General features: G+C 44.4%; 3 protein-coding genes and 2 long non-coding RNA genes across 5 annotated transcripts; 3 read left to right on the top strand and 2 right to left on the bottom strand.

Moving 5' to 3' along the window:
- The first annotated feature begins 96 nt into the window (after positions 1-96).
- LOC112293147 (uncharacterized) lies at positions 97-4,866 on the top strand. Its single transcript, XM_024542295.3, has one exon. It carries the CDS (start codon positions 307-309, stop codon positions 4,204-4,206), a length of 3,900 nt encoding a protein of 1,299 aa, XP_024398063.1. The 5' UTR covers positions 97-306; the 3' UTR covers positions 4,207-4,866.
- Positions 4,867-5,325: 459 nt separating this feature from the next.
- LOC112293162 (NADH dehydrogenase [ubiquinone] 1 alpha subcomplex subunit 6) lies at positions 5,326-6,291 on the top strand. Its single transcript, XM_024542319.3, has 2 exons — positions 5,326-5,626; positions 5,793-6,291. The coding sequence occupies exons 1-2, from the start codon at positions 5,405-5,407 to the stop codon at positions 5,982-5,984; spliced, it is 414 nt and encodes a 137-aa protein (XP_024398087.1). The 5' UTR covers positions 5,326-5,404; the 3' UTR covers positions 5,985-6,291.
- A 633-nt stretch (positions 6,292-6,924) lies between these two features.
- On the top strand, positions 6,925-10,433 carry LOC112293154 (formyltetrahydrofolate deformylase 1, mitochondrial). Its single transcript, XM_024542308.2, has 8 exons — positions 6,925-7,509; positions 7,838-7,962; positions 8,111-8,261; positions 8,353-8,426; positions 8,732-8,891; positions 9,391-9,489; positions 9,760-9,846; positions 10,028-10,433. The coding sequence occupies exons 1-8, from the start codon at positions 7,306-7,308 to the stop codon at positions 10,175-10,177; spliced, it is 1,050 nt and encodes a 349-aa protein (XP_024398076.1). The 5' UTR covers positions 6,925-7,305; the 3' UTR covers positions 10,178-10,433.
- LOC149989685 (uncharacterized) lies at positions 10,340-11,829 on the bottom strand. The gene is made up of 2 exons (XR_016507108.1): positions 10,851-11,829; positions 10,340-10,687 (listed from the first exon to the last, which is right to left on the bottom strand). It is a non-coding gene; the product is annotated as an uncharacterized LOC149989685 (long non-coding RNA).
- Positions 11,830-13,509: 1,680 nt separating this feature from the next.
- On the bottom strand, positions 13,510-14,921 carry LOC112293171 (uncharacterized). The gene is made up of 2 exons (XR_002972915.3): positions 14,516-14,921; positions 13,510-13,906 (listed from the first exon to the last, which is right to left on the bottom strand). It is a non-coding gene; the product is annotated as an uncharacterized LOC112293171 (long non-coding RNA).
- Between the last annotated feature and the right edge of the window lie 1,451 nt (positions 14,922-16,372).

The following is a 16,372-nucleotide window of genomic DNA, read 5'->3' as shown; positions in this document are numbered from 1 at the left end:
AAAAAAAGTTATGAGTTAGAAAAGTTTATGAAGCTTTCCCACGAAGATGAAGATACAGTACCGTGCAGGCGGCGGGTTGTTTTGGAGAGTAGATGGTAGATGGCGGCTGAGGGTTTAGCGAGGGAGGAGGGTTGGTCTGATATTTTCGGAACTCGCCGCCAGTCTCTGGGGTAGAGGAAACAATATGGTCGGAGTTTTGTGAGAGAACAGGGTGGTTATTAAGGAGTTGGCTTGGGGGCCGACACCTTGCGGAATTAGGTCGAAATTTTGGTGTAGTTGGGGCGGAGTTTTGGTGAGGAGGGCACAATGGATTTGGCGATGGGGGAAAACGATGACATGTGCACGGTGCTCATGGCGCGGTTCGGAAATTCTCAGAGCCCGGAGCACAAGCATTTGTGTGCGGTGGTGCAGGCTATGGCGGAGGTTTTGCAAGAACAGTCGCTGGAACCTACTCCGACCGCCTACTTTGCGGCCACCATGAGCTGTTTGGATCGCCAAGCTGCTAATACAGCAGTTCGGAACGAGGCTGTTACCACTGCCTTGTGTACGTTCCTGGCTATGGTGCTACACAAGGTACCTGCCTCGGTGTTGAGATCGAAAGGGGATGCGGCTTTGAAGTTATTGGTAGGATTATTGACGGCGAGTTCCGAGAACGCTAGCACCGTGAAAGCCGTGTTGTCTTGCCTGGAGATTGTGATTTGCGGCGCCGACACTTCAAACTGGCACATGGTCGCTCCCGCATTCAATTATCTTCTTCGGTTCTGCACGGATCAACGCCCCAAGGTTCGCAAGAGGGCGCAGTTGTGTATGATAGGGGTGCTCTCTAGTCTTCAAGGTAAGCAAGCCCTAGGAACAGCAAGCGAAGTTGTATTCAATCTCTTCGAGCAATCCCTGAATACCGTTTCGAAATCCCTGTCTGGAAACCCTTCAAACACTCCTACTGGCGCTGTTGAAGTTTTACATATGCTCGGCGCTCTAAAGCAATTGCTGCCTCTCTTAGCGGTTAAATTCATTGGGCGCATCCTCCCCCATTTAGCTCAACTGTATGAGCTTCAGCAACCCATCGTAACACGAAATGTTCTGGATACACTCCAAGCCTTGTGTACAAATCCCACTGCTGAGATGCCAAGTGCAGCATTAGGGGAAATTTTAGGTCGGTTGGGGGCTCTCCTCGCCAGCGGAGAGAAGCGCAGTTCAGTAGACGAGGTCACCGTAGTTACTCGCATATTGCAACACGGTTTTGAGAAGCTATGCAAATCGGACAGGAGCTTGTGTATCACGAAGCTGCCAGCTGTGTTTCATTCTTTAACCGGACTTTTGGCATCAGAACAAGAGGAGGTGGTGTTCGCCGCAGCCGAGAGTATGCGTAACCTAATTGGGAGTTGCATTGACGAAGCCATGATCCAGCACGGGGTTACCCAGCTCCAGTTGCACTCTGAACAGCAGAAGCGGAAGGGGGCCTTGTCACCGATTGAAAGGATATGTGTGAGTGTGGAGAGCTCTCTGGGGTATCAATACAGTACTGCGTGGGACATGTCCCTACATGTTGTGGCCGCATTGTTCGATAAATTGGGAGAGGCTTCGTCTATCTTGATGGCAAGCACGGTGAGAACGTTGGGTGATCTTCAGAATTTGCCCGATGAGGATATGCCTTGCCGGAAGCAGCTGCACAACACGCTTGGATCAGCAGTGTCTGCCATGGGCCCGCAGAATTTTTTGGCAATTCTTCCGCTGGAGATGGATGGGGAGAAACTCACAGACTCCAGGGTTTGGCTTCTTCCTATTCTGAAGCAACATATTGTGGGAACACACCTCAGGTTTTTCCAAGAGTCGCTTCTTCCGTTGGCCACTCGATTGCGCGAGAGAGCCCGCAAGTGTGCTGCAGATGGCAAGCCTGTGGCGTCCAAAAATGCGGAGTCGTGCGTTCAGTCCATCTGGGCACTTCTCCCCTCTTTATGCAACTATCCATCTGACACTGCCAAGGGCTTTGGCCTCATTGCGAAAACGCTGGGAGACGTTCTCACCAAAGAGCCGGAGTTGAGGGGCCTCGTTTGCTCCAGCTTGAAGATCTTGGTGTCTCAGAACAGGAAGGCGAGGGGAGACGAGTTAGGCGACAAGATTGGGAGGAAGATCGCTGAGGAAGAAAGTTCAGAGTTAAGTGTTGCTGAACAACGAGCCAGAGCTCTGTACACACCTGAAGTCGCAGCTGCAAATCTGAAAGCCATTGCTGGATACTCTCGCAACTTCTTGCCTCTGTTATTCAATCTTTTCGTCGCGGCCCCTGCGGAGAAGCGTGGAGATTTGCAGATCACCATTGCAGCAATTGCATCCATTTCGGACCCGCAGACAGTGAAGAGTTTCTTTGTGGCAATCATGAAGAAGCTCCTGCAAGCCACAGTTGAGGCCAGTACTCCTGCTTCAGCGCCCGAGCCCGGCGCCATGCAAGTCGACGCTCCAAAGCCTGATGAGAGTCCAACATCACGTAGGTGTGTCTTTATGGATTTAGCCTTATCCCTGGTAGGTGGATTAGACGACGAGGCCTTGGGGATGCTGTTCTCCACAGCAAGGCCTGCGTTACAGGATACCGACGCCGCTGTCCAGAAGAAAGCTTACAAGGTGCTTTCTAGCATCTGCCAGGCCAATATGAGCTTCGTGGCTGGGAAGGCGGAGGAGCTGCTGGAGACTCTATTATCATCCTTGTCCAATGTGCATTCTTCTGCAAGAAGACATCGTCTGATATGCCTGCATTTCTTGATTCTTTATCTTCTGAAGAGTGAGTATGAAAAGAAGAACGAAGCTATAGCCACTTTGATCAGCGAAATCGTATTGGCCACAAAGGAGTCGAACAAGAAGACTCGCAATGCAGCCTACGATTTGCTCATAGAGATTGGTTATGGTATGCAGAACGAGGAGACTGGCGGCTCTCAAGAGCGTTTGATGCAGTTCTTTACAATGATAGTGGGTTGTCTTGCTGGCTCCACGCCCCACATGGTTAGCGCTGCAGTTGTGGCTCTGGCAAGGCTGCTTTATGAATTTTCAGCAGAGCTTTGTCATACTGTTCCAGATCTCTTGCCGTCTGCGTTGTTGCTGTTAAAAAGTCGGAATCGGGAGATTATTAAGTCAGTTTTAGGATTAGTGAAGGTGGTTATAGCTCGGCTGCCGGCAGTGGAGTTGGAGCAACATTTGCATAGTATGGTGGAGGGCTTGATACTTTGGTCAGACGATTCCAAGAACCACTTCAAGGCTAAGGTGCGAGCGATTATTGAGAGGCTTGTCCGAAGATGCGGGATGGACACTGTTGCGAAGGTTATGCCACAGGAGCATATGAAGCTGCTGACCAACATTCGCAAGACGAAGGAACAGAATGAGAGGAAGAAAAAATCTAATAATGTAGGAGAAGAGGAGGAGACGAAATCTCAGCAATCTCGGGCTAGCACTGCGAGGAAAAGTAAGTGGAATCATACGGATATGTTTTCTGATGACGACGATGATGATGAGCATGGGGACATGGATGGCAGCACGAAGGCCTCGACCATGGCTAAGACTAGCTTCTTTAACAAATCCGAAGGAACGACTAAGTCTAGGAAACTGCGGAAGTCAAACAAGAGGCTTCCAGAGGACTTGATGGATGTCGAGGGAGAGCCGCTCGATCTGCTTGACACGCGCAAGACGCGAGAGGTTTTACGAGGACCCAAGTCTCAGCACAAGAAGAATGACAGCGATGATGAATTGGAGTACACAACCGATGGTAAAATGATAGTGGATGAGAGCGGGGACAAGATTCGTGACAAGTTGAAGAGGAAGAAGCAGTGGGAGGAGGATCACCCTGAAGCTGCTGCAAGCCAAGCTGGCCGAAGCTCCCGACGTGGTGGTGGCGAAGGGTCGAGAAGTAAAGCAGAGATCAAGCCAAGGAAGGCGAGGAAAGTAAACAATGAAAGTAAGAGCTGGGCTTACACGGGAGATGAGTATGCTAGCAAGAAGAGCAAAGCGGTGGGTGACGTGAAGAAGGAGGGCAAGTTAGATCCATACGCCTACTGGCCTCTTGATCCTAAGATTTTGAACAGGCGGGAGGCAAAAAGAAATGCAGCGAGGAAGGGCATGGGTAGCGTGATGAAATCGGCGAAGAAGATGCAGGGCATGAGCTCTAAGGAGGCATTGGCCACAAAACCTTCGAAATCAAAGAAGCAGAAAGCTCACAAGGGTTAGAGTACAGCGAAGTAGGATTATGTAACAAGCAGTGGTTGAGACAAACCCACATCTCGAGATATATGTGTATTCGTTTGTAGAATGATTTAGCCCATTAGGTCTTTTGCTACAAGTGAGGATGACATTTGATGTCATTTGCTTGTTGAGTCTAGTTCAAACCCACAAGAACGTGGAGATAGCGATTTTGAGAGATTCGTGTCGGTTATAGCAGCAAAGTTTTAATGAAACGGTCTAGTTTGGTAGCTCCGACTGCTTGGATTCTGTGTGTGAACGTCTCCTGATTCGACAATGAGTCCTGTAGACACCTTATGGGTGCAATTCCTGTATTCATTCTGCAGAAATCTCTGGGCCTTAATCAGGTTCACGGCATCGTTCTGCACACGTCGATGTTACACGCATCGATAGCTTGGGGTATACAGTTTGGTAGCTGCAAGATACAAAGACCAGGGTGAGCATGGCAGGCAATTAATTCAGCTCTAATGATGCAAGCATGCAGAAAATTCTGGAAGAGCTAGTCAGTCAAACCGCTATAGAGTAGGACAGGCTTAGGGGTTTAGCATTTGTGAAGTCCTGTATGAAGGAGCTTCCTGATAAAAAAAAGCACTTGGCTTATCAAATCAAAAAATGTACTGGAAGAGTTACTCAAACAATTTTACAAGAGTGTTTGTGGTGTTGAGTCGCATGTGATCTGACTAGGCTCATAAATAGCAAATAATAGTACTGTGTAACAAACACATAGTGGCAACTCATTAGAAGTAAAAACGAAAAAGAACAAGTAAAGAAAATGAGTTTGCTTCTCCCCGTTGTTTCCCCTTCATTTTTCTCCCGAAGGCAACTAAAAGTGATCTAATATTAGTGAATGTAGGATCTTAATTTGCCCTAAAAGTGTCCAATTCATTTGAACGAGAGTCAATTCCAAGAGTTGCTCTTCCGCTTGCTCGCAGTGGTAAAATGCATGGTATCCGCCCACAACTACAGATTCTCAAGGACTTCCTATTACACGGGTATAAATGTGGGTGTCAACTGGGAATCGTGAATGATGCAGGGTATCAGAAGCGATGCCCGAATGCTTGACCGCAGATAGCCCTAGCGGGCACTCTCTCGCTTGAGTTATGCGTTTGCAGCATCACCATCGCCATTTCACCTGGTGCTGTGTGTTTTCTGTGGGGTGCGTGAGGTCTTGAGGAAGCGCTTTACAATGGCGGGGTTGATAAAAAACCTTCGGGTGACGAAGACAGGACCCGGGTCTGGATCGCTGGGGGAAGCACAGCAGCGAGCGACGGATTTCTTCCGGGAGTCTTGCAGGGCGCTGCCATCGATCATGGAGCGGTACAATTTGTACGACGTAATCACCCTGTCGGATCTGCGGTCCAAGATTGCCTTCGAGTTCCGGAAGCATCATCACAACACCAATCCCAAGGTGTGTGAACGCCTTGATTTTCCTCGTTGTGATATTTGCGTGATTCTGCGTAACATGCTTACATTTTACTTTTAGCGCTGAATCTGATGGACCTCTGCGGCGACAGAACCCACATTGCAAAATTTGTGCATATGAAGAGGAGAGATGCTTTATGTTGGCTGTGCAGGTGATTGACATGTTAGTGTTTAAGGGACGAGAGGAACTTCAGTACTGCGTTGACCATTCCAAGCAGCGGCACCATTTGCTGTCGCAGTACATCGTCGGAAGGGAGGGTTTAACCGGGGACGTGCTGAAGCTTGGGGAGGCATTTAAGGGAGAATCTGATTTTTTGAAGAATTTCTATCGAGGGAACAACTGAGAATTTTAGTCTCACTCTGGTCTGGATTTTCATTCCATTTTTTTAAAATTGTGTTCCTTATCGTCTTGGTACCGTAGAATCATGAAGAAGTTTCAAACCCTACGAAAAACCCCACACTGTTCCAGTAGTTACAGGTTTTGAAAGGCTCTGAAACTGGCAATGATTTTTTTGTAGTATTCATTGAATGGTATTTTTTTGCACATACAGATTAGGTCCTGCAATAAGAAAATGACATGGCAGAGTGACAAGAGGATGAGATGATGATGTAATACAATTGGAAGTGGAAGATGAACTTTTGTAGCGTTAATGGAGTATTAGTCTGATGACGGTGATTCAAGTTTATCAGTGAATGGTTCTTCTTCTGTGCAGTAGTAGGATTCTCAATACGTCAATCTTGTACAAACAATCCTAGTGTTAAAGTACCAACTTCCTCTGTGTTTTGTTTGAAGATTCCAACATCGAAGTAGATTTGTTTAGTCTTCCATCTATCGTTCAAGTTGTTTGAGATAGTTGTAAATATGATGTGGATGCAGTTAAGGATGTAATAACTTCAAAATTTAGCTTTTGCAAAATGTTGATAAGTTGCTTGGAAAAGATCAATGAAACTTTGTTTGTATCTGAAAGTGCATTATAGATTATGTTAATTTTTGCTCAAATAATAATATTAATAACAACTCGTGTGATGAATGAAAATAAAATAGAAAGCGTCCAGTTTAACATGTACCGACAAAGGATGAAAATGAACACGATGATTCTTATCATGAGTATCCAATACGAACGACGATGGTCTATGTATACCCGGATCATGCCCTTCACCGTCCCAATACCCCGTTCGCAGGGTATGAAGAGGGTATAAACATCAATGTCGCAAGACGTCGTGGGCCCGGGTGTTGTCCCGGCCTCTTATCTTTTAGGGGAGGCCGCGGCGGTGCGCGGCTTGTGATTCATTTCATTCTTCCTCGTCGCGTGGGAGAATCAAAGAACAATGTGTCGCAATCCAGTTTGACGATGGATTCGATTGCCTCTACCTCCTGTTTTCCTCGTTTCGGCTATCCGACCAAGGAACCCTCGAATCACGAATTGAATTTTCCAGCTGGGGTAGCGGGTTGAATGCGTCTCGGAATGGTTGTAGGTGGTGTTCCCGAGAGATGCAAATGTGCTTTGTAGCCTAGTATTTGTTGGCGATTTGGACTCTCTCTGGAGTGCAATTACTGAATTTCTGTTTCTTAGCTTGAAGATCTCTGGGTCTTTACCAGGGTTTTAGAAGTTTTTGGAGCTTTGCACATTTGTTGGATGGTTGGATGTGTGTTAGCGCGGCACAATGCCACTAGGAAAGGCTTGGAGAAACGTTGTGGTGGGAAGAAATGGGTACGGTCTCGAGCTGCTGAGAGAATTGCGTCGTAGTTATGGCTGTAGTTCAATCGGGCCGCACGAATCTAGACGTGCTCGGTGTTACGAGGGCAAAGGAGAAAACGAGGGTGGCTCTTTGGGCGAAGTCCATGGAGTTCATGTCTTCCAATGTGCTGTAAGTTATTTCACTCCTCAATTTTTCGTTCTCGGTCCCTGGAGTTCCCTCTTCTTCTTGTGAGCTTTGTCTTGTTTGTGATCGCAAACTCCTCTTTCACATGTTACATTAACGTGTGCAGAGTGTGCATTCTAACGAGTCTCTGTCTTTGTAATTGCCATTGTTGCATTCTTTCTGATCAGCTGCGCACGTGGAGACTTCTCCTCCGCGATCGCAGTTGCGAGTGTTAAGATTATCTGCATGGGCATTGTCAGAGCGAATTGGTTGGTTGCGTATGCTACGGGTCACACCCAAACCTAGCGAATAACATGTCTTTGGTGTGTTCCAGGACCAGCTTGGGATTGTTGCTAGAATTTCAGAGTGTATTGCGTCACGTGGTGCGAATATTCTGAATGTAGATCTCTACATAGACTTCGATGACAAAAAGCAATCCCCAATCTTTTATGCACGAAGGTAAATTTTCTTGCGCTTACAAGCACCAATCTCTTTGTGCTTTCGAAGTAAATGGATTTTTCGGATAAATGTTAATACTTCTGGCAGTGAACAGGATGCGAGTGTTTGATTTAATCCTCCTCTGACATGGGCTCACAATTGTTTTCAGTGAATTTGCATTTGATCCATTGAAGTGGCCTCGTACTGTCATGGACGAGGACTTCGCAGTATTGGCAGACCACTTTAAGGCTGAGAAGTCAATAGTTCGGGTGCCGGGGAGTGACAGGGACTTGAAATTGGCCGTCCTTGCGTCATGGCAGGTGTGCGAGTAGAACAAGACAGATTCCTTTTCCTGCGTGCATCCAAAGGGGACTGAAGCTCAGAAGTCAGGGTGTTGAACTGGGTGTGTAGGATCATTGCTTGATTGATTTATTGCACCGATGGCAAGAGAGGGAGCTGCCAGTTGATCTAACATGTGTTATAAGGTTGGTTGTCGTCAGTTCAAAAATTCTTTTTCAACTCCATGGGTACTGCATTACTTATGTGAAAATAAAAAAAACATAAACTATTGGCGTTTGCTACCGCGTTGGAGGTCATAGAATATTTTCGTTGGCTAGTGCATTGTTTCTAACGCAATGTCAATTTTTGTTAGACTGCTATTAATTTCCTATAATTCTATGACCTTTCAGGATTTGTTCTTTAAAAGTAGACCAGCGTGCCGTTAGCTTACCACTTCCTGACCTGCAGCATGGGCGTGAGAAGGCTAACATGAAAATGCTCTACTTTGCAGCAATCATAACCGTGGGTTGAACACTCACGTCTCGCGATTCCTTGAGAGGCATGGAATACCATATCATTATCTCCCCACAAGCAAAGGAAATAAGCGTGAAGAGGAGATACTTGAGTTAATCTCAGGGACGGATTTTTTGGTACTTGCTCGCTACATGCAGGTACTTTTTCACCGTCTTTAGTTTTTTGCAACACGTTATTGCACAACTTGGAGAATTAGGTGTCCAAGGCCTATGCTAGCGTGGTTTGGCTTTGCACCCTGCTGCCAATGCACGAGGCATATGGTTATAAATAGGTGATTAGTAACGTTGGTTAGCAACCTCTGATTCCTCTTATTGTGTGCATTCTTCATTTACCACTTTCAGAAATGTAAACCATGGTCAAAGACACTGGCTTTGTGATCCTTGTTCCGTATGGTGTTTCAAAAGGGTTTGATTCCTCCCATCCAAGACCTCACACGTTAGTGACATATTTTGATTTTGGAAGATATGATTTCTCGTCTTAAATTTTAATCATCGAGTGCTGTACCTTTGGGCAACTGTAATTAAAAAACTTTTTTTAAACTGGAGCATTAACGCTGGTCGTTTATTGAAGTATCCTTACATTTCTTTAATTGCTTTTACAGCTTGTAGCTGATTTGTTTATGGCTTTCTTGGACAGGTATTGTCACCAGAATTTCTCAGGTGTTATAAGAAGGATATTATCAATATTCATCATGGACTCTTGCCTTCGTTTAAGGGAGCAAACCCTTACCGACAGGTTGGTTGTTATGTTTTAATTTTTGATTCTTTTGTAATTTTTGTTATGTATGGGAAGAAATCGTCTTGAAATTCTCTATTATCAACTAAACGTTTCCTGGATATAGGTTAACTGAGAAGAGGGTTTGTTGAGGTTACAGTAACGTAGTGGTGAGCCTAGGTGATAGAGACTGTTCTCGTTGAGCCGGAGTTGAAATTTTTATGAGTGTTTATTGTTCTTGAATCCCCCAACAGCTGATCGTGGGATCGGACATTGACGTAACAAATGCAGGCTTATGAATCTGGGGTGAAATTAATAGGTGCCACAAGCCATTTCGTTACTGAAGAGCTTGATGATGGTCCCATCATCGAACAAATGGTATGTCATCACGTCTTTTATCTACTCAGATACTGTATTATTGAAGCTCTTTTCTCCTGTTGCGCTTTTGTGATGTTTATCCTTCTAGAATCATGAGATATGCTGTCAGTTTACATTTTTTCGCAGAAAATCTACGTTTGGGGGCCTTGCAAATAGTCGAGACTAAAACTTTGAGTGACAGGTGGATCGAATATCTCATCGGGACAGTCTCCATGCGTTCGCTATAAGATCAGAGAATCTTGAGAAACAGTGCCTTGCTAAGGCAATCAAATATTACTGTGAGCACCGAATATTACGGTATAGCACGAACAAGACCATTGTATTCGGTTAGATTACGACGAGAAAAACTTCTACATACTTTTAGCAGTAATGTTTCCCACATCACAAGCAGATGTGCATGTCATTTGAGGTATTGCAGTTCTTTGGGACGAGTTATTGCTGTCAACATCCCTCGGAGAACCTTCATCAGGGTCGATCAACGAGGCTTCACGGCTTTTCAACAACAAATCAATTAATTTCATACCAGAATGCATCTGTGATGTATTTACACGACCAAGCTTTGAATGAAATTGGCTAATTTGTATCGATACGAGGATTTTATTGGCACAAGTTCTATTCCCCTAACATTACCGCACTCGTGAGCTGTGCACATTTTAGAGCTTTGCATTCGAATGATCTCGTTCGTCACACCGTCGCAATCAGTCAGCAACATGTCAAGAGCCTCAATAGGAAAAGCACGTTTCCGTCCACTAGGATCACCAAAGACATGACGTAATGCGTCGTTTCCAGCACAGCACCCACAGAAGAATTCTTCCCGCCTCTATCTGCCGCAACCAGCACGCTAGGTCCATAATGATGTAAGAGCAACACCAATCAAGACGGTGAATGTGTCCTACAAAGAAGTCCTGCGACTCTTATTATTATCACTATTCTCATTGTTAGTTCAGTATTTCATCTCATTGACAGCAGCATGGTAACCAATTATCTTTGAGGATTCTACTTACCAAAATTAGTGCGAGAAACTTCCTCATTTTAAACGAGAAAGTAATGGATTTTCGCACGGGAAGCTGAAATTGCAGGGCAGGATTTTTAGAACCAAATTGTAAGACAAGGAGCTGCAGATGATCGCCATGATCGAGTTGAGGCTTGCGAGAAAAAACAAGATGCTCCTGTCGGTCTCTTGGGGTAATTCTGTTCTTCCCTGATCCACCTCACGAGGAGGATTCGATCTTTTGGATGGAGTCAGGGCCGGCTATCGTATATGCAATACTTGGGACATAGCAAACACAATCTCCAGAATTCTCGACCACTGAGTATCATTAAAGAACCGATCATGGGGTGGAATCTCGATAGTGGTGACTTCGACCAGCATGTTCAATCTGCCAAAAGGAAACTCCGAGATCTAACCATCACCAGAGACTAGCTCGTTTATAGTGGCCAACGGGGATGCGCCGCCAGGAGAAGTATCGGGCGGAAACGAAATCCTCGACCACAACTCCTGCATCCAAATCGCAACAATTGACCAAACGCCGCATTCACGAACTACTCAAGCGGCAACAGAGGCGGCGGCAGCGGTGATGGAGCGGTACGTCGATCTAGAACAGGTAGTTGAGCTGATGCAACCCCGCAGTGCAAAACCCCACGGCACGCGAAATCAGTCGCCGACGAAGCGGAGAAAGCAATAACCCCCCCCCCCCCCCCGGACATCTTTGCATTATTTCTGCGGTTCAGTAGGGGTCCACCTATTAGAAGAATTATTGTGCGCCAGGGTGTGGGTGTGGGACGGGAGAGGATGCGGAGGTTGTTGGACCAGATGGGTGAGTGTCGGCAGGGGGTGTTGTCGCCAGACAGAATCATGTGCCGAGGCTGGCGGCATCAGCAGCAGCGGCATAAAGCACTTCTCCTCGCGTGATGAATCAGGTGCTTCGGCGATGGCCCTGACCACTACCCCCCCTAGTCCGTCCTTCTTGTACCCAATTGTGCATGATTGATCGTCTTTCGGAGCCCGCTTTGGGCGATGGTAATGTGGGTGGGTGAGTGAGTGAGTGGGTGGGGCCGGCGTGATTCCCGAGGCGTGGCTTCCCAGCAATTCTGCGACGAGCGTGCCCTTCCTTCGCAACAGTCTTCGCTCGTCGAGGAGCGGCGTGGCGATCGAAGGGGTTCTGCGTAGGGGGCCGGGAAGACCAAGGGATGGATGAATGTGTGGATGGATGGATATGTGAATGGAACTGACACTAGCTTTACATCCAAACCGTGTTGGATGCAATCGTGCCCATGGATGGATGAATGCGGGGCGAAGAGTTGCGTGATTGGATGGTTTTGCGGTGTATTGATTGTGGGGTTCCTCATCTACAATAGAATGGTTTTAAAAATTACCAAAAAATAAACAGTGAAAGATCATTCCTATTTGTTTTTGCGACGTGAGGGTTTGAAATGATGTACATGGTCAACTTCAAAAGTCTTCAATCTGAGGATCCGAAAGGTGATTTCATTATTTTTTTAAGGGTGTGTTTCTGTGTATTAAATATATATGGTATCATTCTTCTATTAATAGATATATCAACGAATTGAAAAGCTATGACAGTTACAATATCAGGATTATTTTTTAAAAGCGTGTTTCAAGAAGTGAGGATTTTAAAAAATCACGTATGTTTGGGACCGAAGTTGGTTTTTTCAAATGTGCATTATTTGAAAACACACATACATATTTATATATGAATATAAATGGATATAATTAAATACACTTCGAGACACAAAAAAAAAGAAAAAAAAGGAAAAAAAAGAAGTTAAATGGTGATTGTTGTGACATTCACTTTTATAAAGTAGAATATCTTAGTATATGTTTGAGTTTTTGTTACTTGTTACTAACTAAAATATAAAGATGAATGTTTTTTTTCTTTTGATATAAAACATATCATGTATTCAATGCACAATATCATTTAGAATCAACTGCTTAAAAAGCATTATGATTGCAACCATTTTTAATTGTATAAAACATTATTTACAAGTCATGTTCAACTAAAATACAAAATTTTATATTGACAACTGACCCAATTTTTTGAAATAAGGATGAGAAACCAAGAAAATAAGAAAGCTCTTTCTATAAATGAAGACACTTGCAGTGTGTGACTGCAATGAAAACACGACAAAGAAAAGAAAGAAAACATTGAAAACATTATGAACAAACATAGACAATTGATTGAAACAAGTCTGACATGGTTAGTTTTTTGTCACTTTAGAAATATCCTCTCAAATAAAGCAGTACTTTCAACAAACCCCAAAAGCTTGGAAACTTCTATTCACACTTTGCCATGATGGATTCCAATGTGATAGATTTTTTCCAGTCACCAAAACCATAACCATGACTTCACCCACACTCTTCAGCATCCCTAGACGACTATTTCTAGGTCTCAATCACTAGCAGCATGACACAAAAATCCTTGTACCAAATGCAACAAAACTGTACATGTGAACAAGTCCTTGCAAACACAGTGAAAGTGTGAGACCCACAAACGAATTCTTTGCTTTGAGCCTTCGTTCTCATTCTCGAGCTTTTCATTGCGCTACCAACGTGGACCAAGTCCACGAGAGCATCAGGAAAACGCTGAGTCAGGATCAAATCCCAAGGCCTAAAAAAAAAGGTGAGATAAATTACACGGAAAGGAAAAGAAAGGGTATTTTTGTGTAAACGTGGAGATTCGGAGTCATCACAACTGCATCAGGAAGAAGAAAAAAACACACACCAGTGCAAAATCTTCAAGGATCACTCACAAAATTCTAGCTTAAACCCCTAAGTAGCCCAGTCTATCATCTCACTGTGTGTTACGGTAAAGCTAATGCTTTTCCTGTGTCCATGATCACCAACTCCACCTGATCGATGTCGTCGTGCATGGTGAAATGCATCACGGACACAAGCTGGGGTCGTTCTCGCAGTTGGCGCTCGGGTCTATGTACTGATCTGCCAGCTCTCGCCGCACAAACTCCTCGAACTCTTGCTCGACTGATTCCAATTGCGCTGAAGATGGTAATCTGCCTCGGAGATAATACTCTTGTGGTGGACCTGCGGTTCGGTAGCAGATTTGTGAGAAGAGCTCAGTTTGACGGTCAATGTGCAGGAACTGACCTCATACCGGATATATTTATTTATTTATCTTTTTTCTGTGTGAATATTTATCTTGAGTGGATTGTAAAGTCATCGTGCGGGATTTTTATTCAATCAAGGATTCTAAAGTCACGCCTGGATATGAGTGAGGGAGTGACAGCTTAAACTAGTCTGCCTACAACAGTACTCGCGATGGTAGCGCCTGTCACTAGTGCCGGGCACTTGTACGCCATAGCTGAAGCGGAGCCATGTGCGGAGAGTTCTAACTAGCGCATGAAACGTAAACCATCCTGCTTCACTGCGTCAAAGAACGCTGGAAGAGATGGGGCACTTTTCGATTGATCCAACAAAGCTCACACATGGTGATGCGCGCCGCAACAACCCAGCAAGTGATCCAGATAGGGTCCAGTTCAGAACCTCACGCGAACAATAAACCGACTAGACATGATTCAAATACTGGAACAATAGAGAATGACCCTCAATCGATCGTAGTTCGCAAGAGAGGAATCAGGACTGGACCATGCGTGATACACATCTTCGAGTGCGAGGGCGAGGGGAGAAAAATACCGGCTACTTCAGAGCCCCATTGCTGTGGTTGCTCCTGCGCGGCGGAACAAACTGCCAGAAGCAAGTAGAACACGACCAAGCTGCAAACGTAAATCAACCTCACGGAATTTCGGCCCGAAGCCATTTCCTCTTCTCCTTGGGTACCTAATCCTCTGCAAAACCTTGATTCGAGTGAAAGGCCACAGATTCCACAATCCTACTGAATGTCATCTAAATATGCATCTCTTTACAAACTTTTCTGCTCTCTAGAGACGTCGCCCGGTTGCAAACTTATCCAGTAGGGTCCTGGAGTCATCAAATCTGGCCCTTCCTCTCGCGCTTCTACTCCTCCTCCTCCTCGTTCTGCTCCCCCTCATCGCCAGCGTCCTCGAAACTACGAACTCACGCCTCCAGTGTCGCAACCGCTAAGGCCTACTACAAGTCGACCGTCCATGACGTCCCGGAGATTTCCCGTGTCGCACCACCTCCACCACAGCTCCGCAAGCTGACATTCTCCCTCCGCGTCTCCGCCGATGCTTCCACCTGCGAGCTCGGTGGGTCCCGAGCCCATCGCCATCGTCGAGCTCGTCAATGCTGGTCTATTTCTAATCCCTACCATCGACCCCCATAAAAACTGTGCCCACAGTTTAATCAGCCACAACCAACTCGCCCTCCTGTGTGCTTCCTCCACATCTCCAAGTCAATATCTAGAATCCTGCAACTCTGCGTGGCTTCGGAAGAAACAAACCACCACCTAGAAATGCAAAAAAAACAAAGGCAAATAATCACTGCAGTTGACTTGCGTCAGAACCAGATGGACTGCAGTGATTGAGCCTGATCGGGATTACCGGCATCCATCCATCCATCGTCACATCAACATGTCTCGTCTGGCTTCTCTCTGTGATTCCTCCCCTTCCTTCATTAGTGTTTTGCTTTTTCTCTGTGTTGCAGATTCTGCGACGGTCTCTGAGTTCTCACTCTCACTCTCTCTCTCTCGGTCTCTTGATCTCGAGGTCTGCAAGCTTTTTCAGCACGAGGAGATTTTTGCTTTGTTCTTGCGAAGCATGAATTCAGGGTTTTGCAGTCGCATGATTGGCTTGCTGTTGTGTGAATGGGAGTTGCTAGGTTTGTTCATATGTTGTTGGATTCTTTCATCACATGGTCTGGTCTTGTTTATTGGGCTGTGTCCTTTTGAATTTATTTTGAGTTCTGGATCAAAGGTTATTGAAATCTAATTGGATTAGAGTCTTGGAATTAACATATCAAGGGATAATAAGAATTTCTTTGATTTTGAATAATCTGCTAGTTGGATTAAAGCAAATATTTGTTACGACATTGTAAACATAGTTTTTAAATTTTTTCTTATTTTTTAAAGATTTTATTAGGATGTTTTTGGTTTATTTTAGAATTTTATATATATTTGGTTAAAATTTATCTAAAATTTATTAAGATTTGTTTAAGATTTTGTTAGGATTATTAGGATATATTTAGAATTTGATTAAGATTTTTTGGAATTTGATTAGGTTAATTTTAGGATTAATTTAGAAGTTCTTTAAATTTTTAAATTTTTTACTTTTTATTTTTTATGATTTTTTAAATATTTTTTTATGATTTTTTTATTTAGATATTTTAAAGGTTTTTTTTTATAATTTTTAGGATTTTTTAAAGGATTTTTTTAAGGATCTCTTTTAATATTCTTTATGAATTATCTAATGATTTCTTTTAGAATTACTTTACGATTCTTTAAGATTTGATTAAAGTTTAATTATAATTATTAAGATTTAATTAATATTTGTTTAGAATTTTATTATGATTGTTAAGTTCTTTGTTTATTGAAAATACAATATACCTTACACAATCAAATGCTTAGTGCATTCC

This window comes from Physcomitrium patens, chromosome 2, assembly GCF_059467195.1.
Source record: "Physcomitrium patens ecotype Gransden chromosome 2, ASM5946719v1, whole genome shotgun sequence".
In the NCBI taxonomy this organism is placed as follows: Eukaryota; Viridiplantae; Streptophyta; class Bryopsida; order Funariales; family Funariaceae; genus Physcomitrium; species Physcomitrium patens.
The sequence above is the reverse complement of the archived record's forward strand: the minus strand, read 5'-3'. Positions and strand labels throughout refer to the sequence as shown.

Excerpts from the sequence above, each read along its gene's own strand:
- LOC112293154 (XM_024542308.2), top strand. The coding sequence starts at position 7,306 with ATGCCACTAGGAAAGGCTTGGAGAAACGTTGTGGTGGGAAGAAATGGG. Across the intron at positions 8,262-8,352 it reads CCGTCCTTGCGTCATGGCAG|GATCATTGCTTGATTGATTT; the intron begins GTGTGCGAGTAG and ends CTGGGTGTGTAG. Across the intron at positions 9,490-9,759 it reads GAGCAAACCCTTACCGACAG|GCTTATGAATCTGGGGTGAA; the intron begins GTTGGTTGTTAT and ends TAACAAATGCAG.
- LOC112293147 (XM_024542295.3), top strand. The coding sequence starts at position 307 with ATGGATTTGGCGATGGGGGAAAACGATGACATGTGCACGGTGCTCATG.
- LOC112293162 (XM_024542319.3), top strand. The coding sequence starts at position 5,405 with ATGGCGGGGTTGATAAAAAACCTTCGGGTGACGAAGACAGGACCCGGG. Across the intron at positions 5,627-5,792 it reads ATCACAACACCAATCCCAAG|GTGATTGACATGTTAGTGTT; the intron begins GTGTGTGAACGC and ends TTGGCTGTGCAG.